This window comes from Tauraco erythrolophus, chromosome 3, assembly GCF_009769465.1.
Source record: "Tauraco erythrolophus isolate bTauEry1 chromosome 3, bTauEry1.pri, whole genome shotgun sequence".
NCBI lineage: Eukaryota > Metazoa > Chordata > Aves > Musophagiformes > Musophagidae > Tauraco > Tauraco erythrolophus.
In genome coordinates this window covers 87,279,733-87,299,186 of record NC_141467.1, presented here as the reverse complement: position 1 = coordinate 87,299,186, position 19,454 = coordinate 87,279,733, and the positions used below count along the sequence as shown (strand labels likewise).

Sequence of the window (19,454 nt, the reverse complement as noted above, 5' to 3'; positions counted from 1 at the left end):
CTTTTATGTTTGCAGGAACTACAGTTACATATGTGCTCAGCAGTTCTCATTTTCCTCCCCTGAATTCATTCATTAAAAGAGATCAAATAAATAAATAACAAATCAAATAAGTTTCGAATCTCCACCCCATTTGCAATTACTTTCCTTGCTGAGTACAATTTTCCCAATATTTTCCCAAGTCCAGTTTAGTTCTAATTCACCTTTTATAATGTAATTTTTAGAGTTATTTTCCCGACACATTCTTGAGGATGTCAGACTTCAAGAGACTCTTAAGAATTCACTTTTTTTGTCTATTTGTATTGTACTGTTAGCCAGCCTTAGCTTCAATTACAAAACTGATTTTAAGAACAGAACAACAGCCATAGTGGTCTTATTGACCAAGAGTCAGTCTGTCTCCAAGAGTGGCTGTAAGCAAAATGCTGGAAGATCATAAGACAGAACAAGTATTTATGATATATTCTCCCAGCCTGAAATTCTTAAGAACTACAGACCACCTAACTAAGAGCAGGAGATTTAACTCTGATTCACAGAGAACCTTACAAAGACAGAGTTAGACTGTCAATTTTGGCTTTGAGTTTTTGAGTCTTTCTGGTTTTAGGTCATACATATTTATGGTTTGTATAAATATTAAATAATAGTCATATGCAGAATCTCTAGTTTTCTCAGAATTTCATTCTACTCCACACAGGTTTGTGTGAGTGCACTAGGTAAGTTAATTACCTCTATTTCTTTGACTGTGTAGTTAGAAATAATATATAACATGCAGTAGTGTGTTTGAAATGTGTAACAACTAGTTCTTACTGTCAGGAGGAAGTGCAAGGGTCCGCCGGTACCATTTAGCTAAAATAATTGCAAATGAACTGAGCAGAAAAAAGATACGTAGTTGTCGCAGTGCCATTGAAAGAGAAGATATAAATAATTCTCTGCCTTTGCCTGGTTGGAAAAGGATGCGTGTTCATCTGCAAGTAAATGTTCAACTACTCAAGCATTGTCTTTTCTGCAGACTTTGTTCGTAATATACTTTCAGTTTTTAAAGTAAGAAATGTTGATGTATGTATTTATGGTTTAATCTGTGACCAAAATATTTAGAGAAGCACTCTGCCTTGTTGCTGGGTGTTTTATTTTGTTCTTTCACCCTAAAATTCTGATATTACACCTATTTTCATGCTACTTCTGTCTTCTTTCCAAATTATTGACCAGTATTTCTTCCTTTATTATTGAGCTCAGAAGTTAAAACATATAGATATTTTTAAAAGGACTAATCATGAAGCTCTTGAAGAATGCGGACAGCCTTTTTCTGCTTGGAGTACTTATTTTGACTTACTTTTATTAAAGTATCATGAAAGCGTGGCAAAAGCTATCATGTTCCTTTCCTGGATTGCTTTTTTGGTGGTATTTTTTTAAACTATGAACCAAAGCAAGAGAAACAAAGTATGAAAAATAAGGCCCTAAAATTTAGATTTGATCTACTGGTCAGAAAAGGATTATTTGATAATAGTACTACTTTCATCCAACATTCTCAAACAGCTATGAATGATGCTGCAGAGCATTTTGTGGGGTAAACAGTTGAGATTCTGTTACTGAAGCATATAAGAGTGGAGAAATGGTACATGGTGAACCTTCTGCAAATCACATTCACATACACAGTACTCCTGATCTACTGCCTCTGACTTTGACTCTGCAAGATGACAGCTGTCTAAACATAAGTTTAAAGGTTACAAGTGCAGCTTTTAATTTCCTATGTTCTTGAGACTTGTGCGTTCTCTGCTTTATTTTCAGTCACCACCTCTTCTCATTTACCCTGTTTCCACTAAATTAAATCATACTAGTTTCATTTGCTTTCTTTCTCTTTTGCTAGCACAGTTTCTCCCAACTTTTCTCATTATCACCCCTTTTCTCTTTTCTCTTTTTCTCATTCATTCTAGTAACTTTTACCTGTATTTTCCCCTTTCTCTTTTTGATTCAGACTTTTTTCATTTAACATCTTTTATACCCTTTTTCCTTCAGCTCTCAATTAGTAATTGTCTGTTACTACACCATTATCCAGTGAATAGCACTTTTATCTTCATCACGACAGTTATGTCTGTTAATTGTCTTCCTGTGGTGTTTTTCAGTCCTCTTTCCTACAACTGAGTAGATGTTTCTGTTTTTTTTTCTTCTGAGAGGCCTGGAAATGAGAAACTGTACTGAAATACTTCTTGTGGGCCTTCGTAGAGGTAGCAACACTGATAAATTTAAGAGGTTTCAAATCCTTAAATTTTCTCCCTCTAGCTAGAAGCTAGATACTTTTTGATGAGAAGCTATTCAAGAAGCAAATACTAGCCAAACTGTGGTACTTAGAAACAGGCTTTCAGATCATATTTTGGAGAATCATCCTGGAATTTCATCCCTATGCATTAATATCTAGCAAATGCCTGAGCAGGTTAACAGAAAGAAAGTATTCTACTATTACCATGAAGTTGTCTAAACAGACAAACAAAATAATTCTGTAGTATACTACCAGCCATATTTTAAATGTTGTACACTTCACAGTCTCCATGCTGATTTTTGGGTAGTTTTCCTAATTGTTTTGATGCAACATCCTGTTTTATTTAAAATACTTCATCAATGAGCCACTGTGTCCTAAATGGAAGAAACCTGAAGTACTAACTTCAGGAAACGTGGCAAGAATACAGTGAGGAAGATAGCATGTCCTCACTGTATTGTCCTCTAAAAAGGTGAAATTAGTACATATGGTTCTTCTAGTGATTATGTACACTGGGGATATTTACAGCAGCTGGGCCTAATTATTTTGAATATTATTGCAGCTGTTACCTGCCCAACTCCTCCGCAAATTTCTAATGGAAGGTTGGAAGGAACAAACTTGGACTGGGGATTTAGCATTAGCTATGTCTGCTCTCCAGGATATGAGCTCTCTTTTCCTGCTGTTTTGACTTGTGTTGGAAATGGAACATGGAGTGGTGAAGTACCTCAGTGCTTGCGTATGTATTTACTTGATGGTCCTATATTTCTTTATTCAGCTATAGTGCTTTTTTTCCTCTTTAAAGTTTTCACCCTTTGTTTCTCCCTGCTCCCCACCCCACCAGCAGTGACTCAGTTCGTCTCAAATCTGGACAAATACAATCTTTCTATAGTTTCCAAAATTGTAACATAATTAATAGATTGAGAAAGACATAGTTATATCTGTAAATCCTTTGTGAGCATATATGAAGCCTCAAACATAAATACACAAAAAATATTACAGGCAATGCATATCAAATGATCCAAGGTAAAGCAGCATTAAGAGATGCTGTCTTGTTTTCAGATCCAGCTAGATACATAAAGAGGGACATTTCCTTATAATCTCTTTTATTTGCTCATTGCTCATCCTAAACTTTCTCTGATGTCACAGAGAGTTTTTTCTGTTGGTAATGTTCAATAGGTCCCAGGGTGATTCCTTGACAATTATCTATTTTTCCCCCTATGCTATATTAAGTTATAAGTTTTATGCAATAAACTTTGTTAACTTGAAAGTTATAAAATTGGTGGATTTTTATATTGCTACAAATTTCATTACGATGGTAAATGTGGCTTTTTCTTTACATTGAGGTCATTTCACTAATTTTTAAAAAATCTTTTAAGGACGTGATCGTGATGCTTCTGAGAAATGTTTAATTGATTGTACTGAAGAAGGAAGTTCTGCAGTTATTTGTACAATAGCCATACCGCTGAAACTCTGTAATGGTCTTGAGCAAGGAGTCTAACTAGAAGACAATAATTTCGTCTTCATGGCTTTACAGTTTCTGAAGTTTACTTTGAACTTGCTAAGTAGCTGACCTTGCCAGGTAGCTTGTTAAATGGTGCAAAATGCAATTCTCTATTCTTTCACTATTTATTGTGTACTTCATCTCTCCTTTTGAAAAACGTTCTCTGTTTTGGCTATGCCCTACTACTATAAAAGCATATCATATAGGTGATCCTTTCTTTTCTCTTTTTTTCCTAATGATATTCTCATATAATCAACACCAGTTGCTTAGTGATGCTGAAACTGTGTGTGCCAGAGCTGGAACATGGTGAAAGGCATTGTTTCTGGAAGGAAAAAAAAAACACTATTTGTTGTTTAAGTTCTTTAGATGGACCTCTTCTAGAGTCCACTGTATTGTAAGAATCAAAGACCATGAAAAATTATTTTAATTGTCTGTTCTTGATTGAAATATCGTGTCCTTACATTCATTTTTGAATACTACAAGCTATTTGTCATCGTTGAGGTTGGAATACTCAATACTGCAATATGCTCTGAAATAGGAGATTCACCTTTAAACTTTTCAAAAGACATAGTTAGTACAGAATGCAGCTGCCTGGGAATTAAAGGCTGTTTCATGCAGAGATTGCATTAACTGAGTGTTGTTGATGTGCAATGGTTACCCATTGGCTTGCAAGAGAAATCAATTGGCAGCCAGTGCTTGTCAAAGAGCTCAAACTAGCAGCCATCTGGCAGGAATGAGAGGGAGCTGGTGAAAGTCATTCTCTGTGAGCAATCTTTAAGCAATTCTTGACATCAGAAATTTAGTTCCCAGCTTGGTTCCATAGACCCTGTAGCTGAAGATATGCAAGGTATGGAATATATATATTGGAATATGTTATATATGGAATATATAACATGGAATAATTATTCAGAATGGAATATAGTCATACCTTTTTTTGAGTATTTGTCATCTATGGCCTGGTAAATTTGTCTGCTTAATTATTCATATAGTAATTTGAGTAAAGGACAGCTTTTTTATAAGCTTGGCAAGAGATGACAAAGAAAAAAAAAATCTATGTCTGAAAATTCCTAACTACAGATATAACTTCTTGTTAATCCATTAAATGTCTTTGAATAATGAGACTAGCCTCATAGCCTCAGTGCCAGAACTCCATGGCCCTGTCTCTGTTAAAGGTTCTCAGAGTCCTTAGGAAAATATTTCCATTGGGAGTGGGAGCACTCACAGAACTTCTACTTTGCTACAACTTTAGATTGTTCTATAGTCCTCCTGTTCCTATATCAGAGGAAAATTGCTGTGTTTTACCATGGTGCCTGATTTCCATGGTTACCTATACAGAAGGCAGATATTCAGTAGTAAAGTTGACTGACAACGTAGTTGTGGAATTTACTTAGTTTCATAAAAAACAAAACAAAACAAAACAAAAAACTTAAAAAACCCAAACAAAAAAAACTCAAACATTTTTTAATGTGAGGAATTTTTTTTTTTCCTTGAGAGTGGTTGCTACTTTGTTGGTACAAAGAATTGTTCAGGACACAATTTCAAGCCTCTTTGTAAAAATCTGTAAGTGTTATATGTATTTTCAAATTAAGGTTTCCACAGAATTTTCTAATGAAAACAAATTACAACCATGATCTGTCAATCAGACAATGAGATTCACTGTGTGGCACTACCCCCAATTCACAGATATTTTGAGAATTTGGCCTATAATTCTGTAGGCAGTCCTATTCCACTTCAACCCATGAAATTGTATACATTTCTGGTATGTATAGATTGAGCCCTTTTTCTTCAACAACATGTGTGTGCAGGTATTTCCCATATAGTCAGTGTCTGCAGCAAGCGGTAGAGGGCAGGAGCATTTCATGGGAGTAGGTCCTTTGGAAAGCTTAAGGGATAGGTGAGAAAGATAGTGATATTAGAAATGTATTTAAATGTGGTTGTTTAAGAGATGTTATTTAAGTTTTGTTTGTAGAACAGAATGATGGAACAGAAAACTCCAGTGTCTGTACAACATGTCTTTTTAGAAATATGTCATTGCATGCATCTGGATTAGCGTTTTATTTTTTTGTGTGTATTACAACATTTTCTGTTTGATATTAAATTAGACTCTACAATATTGGAATTCATGGTGTGTCAAAGATAATATAGTCTGATAGCACAGGGTTTATCATAGCCGATTGCGTTTCCTGAATCAATTATTCAAAATACAGTTTCTGACAATAATCAGTACTTTATACTGCAGAAGACCAGTAAATTTGCCAGCAGTGCATTTACTTAGCTATGCTATGCTATAGACATAAGGAATATTTAGGATATAGGCATGAGTAAAAAGATCAATTTAAGAAATGTTCTTATCAGTCAAATTTATCCTGCTTAATAGCAGCTTATTAATGTTTGACTTTTAGATTGCTGCTGAAATGTCTTTACCCTTTTTTTGTTTTGGTTTGAGTTGGGATTTTTTGTTAGCTGTACTAACTTTCAAGTATTGTACTTCCATACATACCAAATCATGTCTTTCAGTGGAGGATGAAGAAGTAAGAATTTACAATTCCTAAAATCTGTCTGACAAATCCTTTAATCATACAAAAAATATAGAGCACTGATAGGTGGCAGAAAGCAGGAGAGGACAGTACAGTCTCTGATTGCTCTCTATAGGAGGATTTGCAGATTATTGTGTTTTGGGGCATAGGTGAATTGTGGATATTTGGACCTTAATAAAATAAGTTGTGTAACCTCGAGTGTGAATTTCAAGCTACTGACAAAACTCACTATGTAAGCATTTCGGATAGCTAGCAAAACTACTGCAAACTGAAGCAGACTAAAGATTGGCTATCATCTAGTATGTCTTTGAATGCCTATTAAATGTTTCTGTATTTGGCCTGTGTTTGATAATATAAAGATAAAAGTTAGAGTAACTGCTTGACTGTGTTTAGGTAAGAGTTATTTTTGTGTGTTTTCATAAATGACACATTCCATTTCTATCATGTCTTTTCTCACAGCAAAGTTTTGCGGTGACCCTGGAGTACCTGCTCAAGGGAAAAGAGAAGGCAAAAGCTTCATTTATCAATCAGAAGTCTCTTTCAGCTGCAATCCTCCTTTTATTTTGGTTGGCTCCAGCACCAGGATTTGCCAAGCAGATGGCACGTGGAGTGGTTCTTCTCCTCGATGTATAGGTAAGGTTGCACTCATATTATTAAAATTTCTTGAAATGCTTATTATTCCTTTTCCTGCTAAGCCAATCTAGAAGTTCTCAGCTATTTTGAATGATTCTGGTGTTGTTCTATACTCTCTAAAAATCAAGTCACTTTGGTTTTGTTTCTCTCATTGGCTTATTGAAAAAGCTTAATTTTGTGACACATTCATGTATTTATTTCATTAAAATACTGTAATTAGTTTTGTCTTTAATTTATTGTAATTTTTTTTTAAGAGCCTACTCGCACAGCGTGTGAAAATCCAGGTGTCCCAAGGCACGGGTCACAAAACAACACATTTGGCTATCAGGTAGAGTATACTGGTTTTTATTAACTTGCTTATTAAAATATTTTTATACTGCATCAAAGTCTAGAAACTTCTTATTAGAAGTTCAGAAACTGCTCATGCCTTGTAAGAGCTGGTTGCTGGAGTCTTGCTGTGTTTCCCTATTTTAGCTGTTGGATTACATTGACCTTGTGTCCTTATTAGCAATGCACTATATGAAACTCTGGTGATCAAGTTCTGCTTAATTTCACCTTGAAGGAGTTAATTATCACCCCACCAATATATAAATGTTCTCTACTGTTCATCAAGTAAGCTTTTTCTCCTTAAAAGTGTGTATACTATGTGCCAAACTGCTAGTGTAGATATACCCTAAAAAAACAGTAGATTTTTTTTCCTGACAGCAATTCTGTTGTCACATTTGGAAATGATGTGAACACAAATGAATCACAGAGTCACAGAGGTTGGCAGGCACCTCTGGAGAGCTTCTAGTTCAACCTCCCTTCTCAAAGCAAGGTCAGCTAGAGCAGGTTGATCAGAGCTGTGTTCAGGTGGTTTTAAATATTTCCAGGGATGGAGACTCCACAGCCTCTCTGGGAAACTTGTTCTAAGTTGATCATTCTTACAGTGAAAATGCTTTTTCTTATTTTTAAATAGAATTTTCTGTGTTTGAATTTGCACCTATTACCTCTTGTCCTGTCATTGGGCACCACCAAAAAATAGTGTCTCTGTCACCTTTCCTGCCCCCATTAAATTTTAATATACACTGATAAGATTTCCCTTGAGCCTTTTCTTTTGCAGGCTGGACAATCCCAGCTCTTTCAGCCACTCCTTGTATGGTGGATGCTCTAATTCCTTAATCAACTTTGTGGCCCATCACTGGACTCAATGTAGTATGTCCTTGTCTTTCTTGCACTGGTGAGCACCTACTTGTGTCTCACCAGTGCTGATCAGAGGGGAAGAATCACCTCGCTTGACCTGCTGGCAATGCTCTGCCTGATGCAGCCCAGGAGGGTGTTAGCCACCTGTTCTACAGGGTGTGTTGTGGTAAATGGTGTTTGCATATGCTTCTGTTGGAAACAGAACTGTGAAATTGAAAATGCTTCTGAATTTCTGATTTTCTGAATCACACAATACAGTGATGCCAGTGGGATGTTTTCATGGGGAAATGGTATACAGGTGCAAAAACGTGCCCCATAATTTTCTAGGAATTTGATAAGGCAGTTGCAAAAAAAAACTAAGAAAGAGTCTGAACTATCCTGCTACAGCTGTTTCTGACTGTAAAAAAGGACTGAGCGGAAGAGTAAGCTAGCATCTCCCTGATTGTATGCAGTGCCTGTTAAATAAAGACTGCAGATTGACAGAAATGCGAGAAAGGGCTGATTGAAATTTGAACAGATTTACAACATGAAATTAGTTTTTAAAAGCAAAGGTTGTAGCTAAAGACTTTTCAAAGTTTCATGGCCAATAATGTATTTGGTTTGTCATGTTGGTGGCCCTTACACAGTACTTCTGCTTAGTGGTTGTTTTAGCAATCTTTGGGTCTTCAGATTGTGCTAGATCACAATCATACGTGAGTGGTAATATAATTGTCTTAGTTTTCTCCAGGGAATGGAGTGCTGTTTTGTGCCAAGATAGAAAATGCAGGGGCAGTCCTTGAACTAACTTTCTCTGGGTATGGTACAATATTATGCTAGAGGGCAAATCTTGATTCAGCTCTGTAAGAAATGAATCATTGCAATGACCATTTTCTACAACTTTATTGTCACAGTTTCTCTGGCATATTAATGAGTTATCTCTGAAGAAGCTAAAGCATAATCTCATTTGTGGTGTGGTTCTTGTAGTTGTGAATGAAAGCATCACTTACAGCTATCATGGAACTGTCAAAATACTAGGAAAAATGTCAACTGATAAATAATTTCTAAAAGAAGTGTGGCTGCTGGAAGCATTTACAGCCTTGATCTCACAGTTAGGAGGTTAGTGCCTAGCAGATTTAAACTGTATGAGCTACAGGCTCATTACCTAGCCAGCAGCTTATCCTCATGCTCATGTAGTGAATTTGGGTTTATATAGTAACCAAATGTCTGCGTGCAACTTCTGGTTACTCTAAACTTGATTACTTAGTTAATACAGAACAGAGTAGGAGTATCACTCGTATAGACGAAGCCAAGTTTAGCTCTTTACTGAGTGGAAACGACAGTGAAAATGATCAGTTCTAGACAAGTTATTGTCTGTAGATCCTGGAAAGAAATATTACATTACCATATATTCAACAATGTTGTGATTCATTTAAACCACAAGCATATTATAAATGAATTTGTATTATGCTGTAATTAACTTCCTGTAAGAATGGGGTAATAATGACTTTTACTTCCATCCATAGTAGAAAAGTAAAGAATAATTCTAGATTATACCAAATACTGAAGATGGCTTTGATTTTCTTTTGTCTGATAGATCTGCTCTCTACCATTTTAAACAATAAAGCAAAATGGCTTATGCAAAATTAAACAAAATGTTTTGCAGTTGGCAAACACGTAACAAGGAGTCATTACTGTTGAATATATAAGATGGTTTTCTGACTCTAACCCAGGGTGGGTTTTTTTTTCTCATATGGGGATTTGGTGATTTTTATTTTTTTATTTTTATTTTTATTTTTGTGGTTTGGTTTAGTTTGAGTTTTTTTAAACTTTCTTAAATACTTCAGATTTAAACTAATATCAATAGGGTCACTTAAGTGACTCAACTGTTAAGTTTTAAATTTATGTCTCTGTCTCATAAAAAAATCAAGCTGTAGCCTGACAGTAGAATTGAAGTCTTCATATGTAGAGTTTTGTTTTAAGTGCTTTTCAACAAATGACAATGCTTCCTCTTTTACCTGACTTACATCACTGGCTGTCACTTTCTTTTCACAATACTAATGTCAAGTTGTGAACTTCCACACTTTCTTATTGTTTCCTCTACTCTTGATTAACTCAATGATTGCATTGAAAGTTCAGGCATATCCAACATAATTCCAGGCTTGACTGAAAGGCATATCGAAACCTAACCTCCTGGAACTTTTGCTACTAAAAGCACAAATATCACCACCTCATATTTGAATGGTGTTTCAACTGTTAAATAGGAGCTTTGTAACAAAGAGGTAACAGGATTTTAGATGGATTTTATTGTTCAGTTCAATAGAATTGAGCAGGCAGAAGCAGATCAGGCTCTTGTGTGTTCAAATAACTTCAAAATACCAGTTTAGTGCTACTTGACTATCAGACATGGCATGTAAATGAGTAGCATCCACTGCTTTAATTGTTATGAATATGTGCTTAAGGGATGTTTACCTTTCATATGAGTATTTTTGATTTGACAGATCTACCTTAACAGTGTGTTACAATGAAGAGAAAATAGCTTTAGAACTTAGTGAATACTGACTTCATCTGTAACCTTGAAAATAAATTGCTCCTTGGAAAGAAACTATGGTTTTGAAACATTTATTCGAATGTATTGCTAGTAACACAGAAAATTGCTTATAGCACTTTCACCATAAGCTGTTGTAACACAAGATACTACTGAATTGAAAAAACAGTTTAGAACTGCTTAGACCAATCAGTCATATATGTGAGATTTGTTACTTCTCATACTTTTACAACATATGTTTTTTGTAGAAATTCGGCTATTTCCACCTATATTAAAGCCTGAAGGGAGCCAAAGGGCAGTCTGGATTTAGAAAGGAAAATAGGCACATAACAGTAGTGGTAGCCCTGTGTTAGCTCTTGGGTTCCATTTTACAAAATGCTGTATAAAACTTCATCTGCAGATGCAGAGCAGCTTTGCAAATAATCTTCTGTGAATGTAATGCTTATAAAAACTTCGGTGTTGACTGAATTGTAGGATGAAATTCCAAGAGAAGTGCTATACTACCACAGTATAGCTGTCTCCGTTCGCACAGTTGGTCTCATCACTGCATCAATGAAAATGTAATTTAAACCTTATCAGACACCACGTAATTTTCCTGGTTCCTTCTGCTTCTCAAGATCCTGAGGTCTGTGGCTTCAGCCTGATGTCAGTGGAGGATGTTAGTGTCAGAATCTGGAGAACTTCACTGGCAGGAATGTGATTTTGACCTTTTTTTTTCTTCTTTTTTTTTTTTTTTTTTTTGTTCCCTGTCATTCTTGTTTCAACTGGGGTTATTTATAATGTTTCTAACACTTTCACACCACTGACTCTGTAGCTCTGCATTATATTTCATTCCGCTCTGTAAGGTACATTTCACCTGTGTTAGATACTTGTTCTTTTTGACCCCTGTGACATGATTCTGTCCAGGTCTGCGTTTCTTTAAGTGACCATGGATGAGTTGTTCACAGCAATGGGGTCTTTCCAGTGCCAAGCCTGTGTCACATCTCTTATCATGCCCACATCTGTAGTCTTCTTCACAGTATCCTGTCTTCATTTCTCAAGGTCTTTGCTGTCCTTCTAGTGGCAGGCTTGTATTTCTCCGTACTGCATCACATTAGTGATAAATATCTCATTCTGCACATAACAGCTTCTTGTAACTGCTGTGGACATAAAACTGTGGTTGTACTATAGAAAGCTAAAGGAAGACATGAAACTTAGTCACAGCCATCTGATCACAAGAAAATTTGATGTTACAGCTAAACCAAGTTTTTTAAAAAACAAACAAACAAACAAAACCAGAAAAAACTCCAGACATCTCAGGACACTTTCAGACAAAGGAAGCCTGGCAAGCATCTGCCCAGAGGTCTTGCAATCTGCATAGTCTGTTACTAGTAGTGGCAATACTGTATTACTGGACTACCAAACTACAGATACAGCAAAGACTAAATGAGTTGTGTTTTAATTCACTTAAATTATGATGCTGAAAGTAGGTGAAGAGAAATAACTTTTAGAGAAATGACATTCCTTTGACATGAATTGCTGGGAATGGAGAAGGTTAGAGTATCATGTTCTCTGGTAAACTGAAGTCTAAGAAGTAATTGAATGTAGAGTAACTCATTAAAGTTAGAAGTATCTTATATTCTTATAAACAATATAAGAAATTATAAGGATATTAATTTTATTATTTTTATAATTATTATATATTATTATAATATTATTTTGGTGAAAAAAGGTTTCTAGACTACTATCCTGTTCTTTGTAAATGGAGACAGGTTGATATTTATGGTTTTTCTTCTTGGATTGCTATTTCTCCTGTAAGTGAGTAGCAAATATATGGTCTTAGGTGCTTAGCAAAAGGAAAAGTTAATGGTCATGATTTGGGGAATATCCAAACCATAACTGACACTATGAAAAAAACAGCTATGGGACAGAGATGATCAATCAAGGAAATTTTTTTTTTTCCTTGATTGGAATGCAAACTTTACTGCACGTAAAGCAGTTCTTCCCTGAAACCAGAGAGTACAGTGAACAAAGATACTTCAGCTGTTTCCCCTGCTCTCTCCACTAGTGCTTCTATTCAAGCTGTATAAAAAAAATTCGAACAAATCAGAACATCTCGAGACTGCGAATTTGTTAAGACCTTGGAAGGCTGTATTATAGCGCCACCTGGTGCCCTTGGCACGAGAATATTGCAAAACAGACTTCCCGAAAAGTCGTTTTAAAATTACTTTTTATTGTTTTATTTTTAATAATTCCATATTGCGTTGAAGCTTTTATTTTTAGGAGCAGGGAGTCTCATGCCTTTATTTATTTGTTCATTGTCTTGAATAGCATGACAGCATTTCTGAAAACATCTTTTTCACTTGAGCAACTGTTGTATTTTTGATGCTACTTTTGGGGCTTACATGTATAAAGGTTGTGTTTCCCTAACAAGGATAATAGAGTGACTTTTTTTTTTTTTTGAGGAAATTAGGAAAATGGTTTCACTAGCAGTTACTGTTTTGGATAGAAAAGTTGGTATTGCAACAACTGGTTGCAATATCAACAATGGTTTGGTTTGAGTTTTGTTTGTTTGAGGTGTTGTTTTGTTTTTTTTTATTGGTGGTTTGTCTTTTTTACCTGTGGAATGTTGACAACTCAGCCTTTCCACTTACTTGGCAACTTGGGTGTTTCCATAGCTCACAGATATATTTACAGTAGTAAAGAACTGGTCTGATGTTTAGGCAAACAAGCTTCAGTGAAGCCAGAAAGTAGGCAGAGCTGCAGTGAAGATACACAGATGCTGGAAGAAGTTACTATGCATTTTTTGGTTCTGCTTCTCAGGTGAACAGTTCTCCTTCAAAATATCTGTTCAGCAGAAGACTCAGTTCATAAAGAAATAATCCAAAGTCATGAATAGGCAACTAAAGAAGAGAAGTTACAGAAAATTGAAATAACACACCTCCTTACACACCTCCTTCCTTTTTTCACTATTATCCATTGAGTCCTGTAGGTCTAAAGACTTTATGGCATTATTTTCCATCCCTTTCAATTTGCAAAGTATAATTCTTCTGTTTATGACATTCTTGATAAGTAGAATTGCAATATACTGAATTTTACTGAATATATTGAAGTAATGTTGGGCTTTATTTTTTTGATCTATTGAATTTTTATTCTTCTAAAGAGATTTTATAGAATGAAAAAATTATTTTAAACAATATCCTACTAAAAATTAGGTGAAAATTTCAAGATTGCAGTTATCCGATTAATTCAGTATTGCTCATATTTAAGTGGTGTTAATATATGAAAGATAATCACATCATGAGAACTGTTTAACGCTGAGAAGAAGATACTTCTTTTTTAAAAAAGAGACTGTAGCGCTTACAATGTTAACTGAAAATAAATGAAGTAGTGTAACTAAGTAGTTAAAGCCATTCAGTAGCTACTTCTGGAGTTGGTATTGACTGCTAGAGTCTGAGTATCTAACTTAGTTACAGTTTAGAATTAAATATCTAAGTAGCCAATTAACCTCTACCTCATTGACTTCTGTGAGGTCCAGTACTTGACATCACAAAACAATTATGTTTTTTCTTAAATAAGATCATAGAGTGAACTTTGAAAGAACAAAAAAGAAAGAAAATCACGTTCCTATTCAGATGTATATTAAGAAACTACGTTTAATTGTTAAGCTGAGGTTTGGTTTTGGTTGGATATTGTCTTCCTTAATAGCTAAAGATTAAATAGTGCAGGTGTTCCTTCCATAGTTGTGAATGGAGTTTACTTCAATAGAGGCAGATTACTGAAATGAACAAATTTTTCATAAGACTGGTGCCTGTTGTAAAGTAATATATTTGTGATGGTTGTTTTAACTAAGCTCTTTTCAACAAAAAAAAGGTACTTCTATTTGGTGCAATTTCTAAAAACTTCTAGCGTTTTCCTACTTTATGCTTAATCATGAAAGTGATTTAGTGTTTTTTCTTCAAAATCTTTTAAAAGTAATTACACAGTCCAGTGACCACAGTAAAGAGAAAAAAAAAAAAAATCACATACTGTGTTGATGAGCTACTATCTGTAGTTCATGGGTTATCATTAAATTTCATTCTGATAAGAAACTTAAGCTGAAATGGTATAGTACTATAAAGTTTCAAATGACTACTTGTAGCGGTGAAATGCTGTTTCCCAGGACTAAACTATTGTGAAAGACTCCACATTTTACCTTTGAGCATCAATTTGAATCAAATGTTATACTTTTAAATAAAATAATTTAAAAAAAACCCAAACAACCACAACAACAGAACCATAAATGTGCTGTCAAATACAGTTGAAAGTTTTCAACTTCTTTTTTAAACACAAGTTGATAAATACATTAATGCAGGTCACTGCAGAAGAGTAGATGTGATCTATGCACCTTAATATTTGAGTTAACCACTCACAACATGTGATAAACTACTCTCTGAATGATACACTTATAATCTAATTTCCCTGCCTTTGATGGAAAGTGAGAATTACTTGCATTTTCATGAATGTCACCATGACTGGACATGCTGAACAAGTTATTCCATGTTATATTTGTGCAGAAACTGTTATTGATTAAAGAATTCTATTTTCTTCTTTATGCAACACATACCCATAATTAGAATAATAATTAAAAACTAATCTCAGATGAAGTGCTCTTGTAAATTATAATGCACTTGCGTTACAGTTTCTGTTATCTGCATGATATAAAGAATGATTCTTTTTTTTACCTCATGTAATAAAAAGGCAAAATTAAAATATTATAGGAACATTGTAATTTCTAAAACATGAGACAGTGTCATTGACCTTGCCTTGCATGTTTTAATGAAATATTTCTCGTTGTAATTTGTGAATTCATCCAGCATTCCACAAAGGGGATCTAGTTCAACAAAGGTCCAGCAGAATCTATCACCCATTTCAGCTCTGCAACTTCCCTGGTTTTCTGCAAGATTACCTAACTGGCTTCTCCTTGGTCCAGAGGTAGGAAGCCACAGTAAGCTTGGTTTCCAAACTCACAGTGCCTCAACTGCTCCAGGCTCGAGGCAACATACCAGAGACCACAGAAGACGAGGTTTCGATTATTTTCTATGGAGGATTTCAGTTTGCAGGGAGAGTAATTTTAATGAGAATGAAGCAAATTTTTATTTCATATCAAAATGCTCTGTGAAATTAATTTACTTTCTACAGAAAGCACATCACAATTTATCAAACCTGTACTATGGGAAGGAGTTTACTACCAAATTTTGAAAAAAAAAAGCAACCAACTGATATTCCCTCATAACATTATTACTGTATTTCCTACTTTTCAACAGGTGGGAAATGTTGTACAATTTCAGTGTAAAAAAGGACACCTTCTCCATGGCTCAACAACACGAACTTGCCTTCCTGATCTTACATGGAGTGGAATCCAGCCAGAATGTATACGTAAGTAAATGACAGATTTTGAATCTATCAATTTCTTTGTGTAGGCTATTTTGTTACAGTAACATTGTTGTAAAGTTAACTTAATTTGTACAATTTTATTAACTTAAAGTTAATACAAATTTGCATTACTAGCTTACAGCAGCTAGAAGTATGATTTTATGAGTGAATTTTTCTACAATAGCCTATAGAATTAAAAAAAAAAAAAACATCAAAAAAATAATGAGAATAACAGACAGTTGTTCATCCAGAGAGGTGCTGGAAATGGTAAGTTTCTATCTAAGAGGGTGCAACCCTTCCATTGAAGAGATTGAAAGAGCTGGGAGGAGGTGGTGAGAACAGGATGTATAGGAAAGCCCTGCACAACCCTAACTTGTACTGGAACAGATAGTTAAAATCAAATCTAGTAAAGAGTTTGATCTGTTTCCTAACAAAGGAGTCAGGGTATTTTAAGAAGGAGAAAAATGTCTTGTAATTGGAAATTTTTGAATCTGAAATGGAGAGAATCTTCTTACTTAGGTACAGGAAGTAGCATTTCACTTCTTAGATATTTTACACTTCGGTAAATAGTGTTAATTTGCTGAAGGTATAACATCATGGTTAATCTATCTAGTTTTTCAGCTAGCCATCTGTATTTTTTCTGGAAATAATCTCACCTTATAAGGTCTGACCTTATAAAATCACTTCACTGTATGGAGAGCATATCCACAGAAGAAAACAGCATTAGTGTTTCAGTTGGTGCTAGCATTCCCACTAAGCAAACAGCAAATCAGTAGTTCAGCTCTGCTCTTGGAAATATGCTGGTTTTAACACAAGACTCTCAGATTCTGGTGATTGTTAAGGATATAAAACACTTTGCATGAGATTAGAAATGGTAATTAACTTTTCTACCTGATATTTAAAATTTACCTCACCTATTATTTATCCTTGACCTTTGATAGTGTTTTCCAAATGACTCATTTATTTATATTTACTGTTATTCAATGCTACACAGAAATCATAAGTCATGTAAGTCAAAAGCTGTGTAGTAAGATGTGTACTGTTTGTATTCGCATATGCAGACAATTAATTTTGCTTGTGCAAGTGCATTTAAGTTGATTCTTGGTCCCTTGAAATTGAAAGGTCCATTTTCAAGAGTGTATTTCCAGGCTCAGGACAATAATTTACAGACTATGTAGCAATTTTTAATGTGAATTAAAAGTATATTAATATGTTATATTTATTGTTGCTTTTTTCTTCATTAGTTACTTGTTAAAATAGATATAGATTATTTTTTCAGAAATATTTTCGTCATTTTGACTGAAGGATATTTTGTCATTTCTTTGTAGCTCACAGCTGTAAACAACCAGAAACACCAACTCATGCTAATGTTGCAGGAATGGATCTTCCCTCTCTTGGTTATACATTGATTTATACTTGTCAGTCAGGCTTCTTCTTGGCAGGAGGATCAGAGCATAGAGCCTGTAGATCTGATGGCACATGGACTGGGAAAGTTCCAGTCTGTGAAGGTAAGCTCTTCAGTTTCCCACTGCACCTCTCATCTATCATATTTCAGTGATTTTCTTTACTTGTAGTCTAATAAGATAAGGTAGAATGGCAAGAAGAACTAGGAGGGAGGACATCTAACAGGATCATTCTGATCTTTTGTCAGTTGTGTTTAATGGGACATATGCTTTCATGTACTTGTCTTTCATTTGCTTGCTCAGAGGTGTCAATTCCAGATATAATTCTAGAGACCAAATACTTGGGTAACACCTGCTTTTAGATTTCTGACTGAGTCAGGTGTGGACTGTGTTTTCGTAAGCTCAGTGGAGTAAGAATCTCAATGTTTTTGCATGTACCTATTAAACTTAGATCAGGATAATTTTATTTACAGAAATTGAGTACGCTGCAAGACAGCTATGACAGTTACAATACTACTATGATATAGCTGCCATTGCTTGCGGAAGCACGGTGGGATGACTTGCAAAGGTGGAGTGCTGCAATGGATGGATATAAACTCTTCAGAAGACATAGGCAAGGAAGGAGAAGCAATGGGGTAGCCCTGTATCTTTGGGAGTGGTTTGACTGTCTAGAACTTGATGCTGGTAATGATAGAGCTGAGTGTTTATGGGTAAGAATCAAGGGGAAGGCCAATAAAGCAGATATCATGGTGGGAGTCTATTATAGACCACTCAATCAAGATGAAGAGACAGAGAATATATTCTATAAGCAGTGAGAGAAGTCTCACAATCACTAGCCCTTGTTCTCATGGGGGACTTCAACTTGCCTAATGACTGCTGGAAATACAATATAGTGGAGAGGAAACAGCCTAGGAGGTTCCTGGAGTGTGTGGAAAATGACTTCCTGACACAGCTGGTGAGTGAGCCAACTAGGAAAGGCACCTCGCTGGGCTTGTTGTTTGCAAACAGAGAAGGACTTGTGGGTGATGTGATGGTTGGAGGCCACCTTGGGCATAGCAATCGCAAAATTGTAGTTTTTTATTCTCAGAGAAGTAAGGAGGGACGTTAACAGAACTGCTGCCTTGGGTTTCTGGAAGGCAAATGGGCCTGTTTAGGGGCCTGGTTGACAGAGTCCCTTGGGAGGCAGTTCTGAAGGGTAAAGGAGTCCGGGAAAGCTGGACATTCCTCAAGAAGGAAATCTTAAAGGCGCAGCAGCAGGACATACCCATTTCCCGAAAGGCAAACTGGTGGGGAAGAAGACTGGCCTGGCTGAACAGAGAGCTTTAACTGGAACTCACGAACAAAAAGAGAGTTTATGACCATTGGAAGAAAGCAGGAAATTCAGGAAGACTATGAGGATGTCATGAGGTTATGCAGGGAGAAAATTAGAAGGGCCAAAGCCCAACTAGAACTTAATACGACTACTGCAGTAATAGACGATTAAAAATGTTTCTCTAAATACATTAGCAACAAAAGGAGAGCTAAGGAGAATCTCCATCCTTTATTTGATGCCAGGTAGTGACAAAGGATAAGGAAAGGGCTGAGGTATCTTAATGCCTTCTTTACCTCAGTCTTTAATGGTAAGACTAGTTGTTCTTGGGGTACCCAGCCACCTAAGCTGGAAGAGAGGAACAGGGAGCAGAATGAAGCCTCCATAATGCAAGGGGAAATGGTTAAGACCTGCTACACAAATTAGACACACACAAGTCTCTGGGGTGAGATGGGGTCCACCCAAGGATACTGAGGAGTGGCAGAAGTGGCATCAAGCCACTTTCCATCATTTATCAGCAGTCCTGCTTAGCTGGGGAGATCCCAGTTGACTGGAGGTTCAAAAATATGACACCCTTCTACAAGAAGGGTCAGAAGGAGGACCCAGGGAGCTACAGGCTTGTCAGTCTGACCTGGGTGCTGGGGAAGGTTATAGAGCAGATCGTCTTGAGTGCCAGCACATGGCACACACAGGACAATCAGGTGATCAGGCCCAGTCAGTAAGGGT

The 19,454-nt window shown here is 35.8% G+C and overlaps 1 protein-coding gene across 4 annotated transcripts in view; it reads left to right on the top strand.

Annotated features, from left to right (window-relative positions):
- Positions 1 to 19,454, top strand: part of CSMD3 (CUB and Sushi multiple domains 3) — a 737,988-nt gene that overhangs the window by 696,590 nt on the left and 21,944 nt on the right. For all 4 annotated transcript variants that reach the window (XM_086609528.1, XM_086609527.1, XM_086609526.1 and 1 more), the window contains 5 exons: positions 2,808 to 2,981; positions 6,743 to 6,916; positions 7,171 to 7,244; positions 15,908 to 16,019; positions 17,345 to 17,524. In XM_086609528.1, coding sequence (XP_086465654.1) covers positions 2,808 to 2,981; positions 6,743 to 6,916; positions 7,171 to 7,244; positions 15,908 to 16,019; positions 17,345 to 17,524 — 714 coding nt within the window. The remainder of the gene's footprint in view (positions 1 to 2,807; positions 2,982 to 6,742; positions 6,917 to 7,170; positions 7,245 to 15,907; positions 16,020 to 17,344; positions 17,525 to 19,454) is intronic.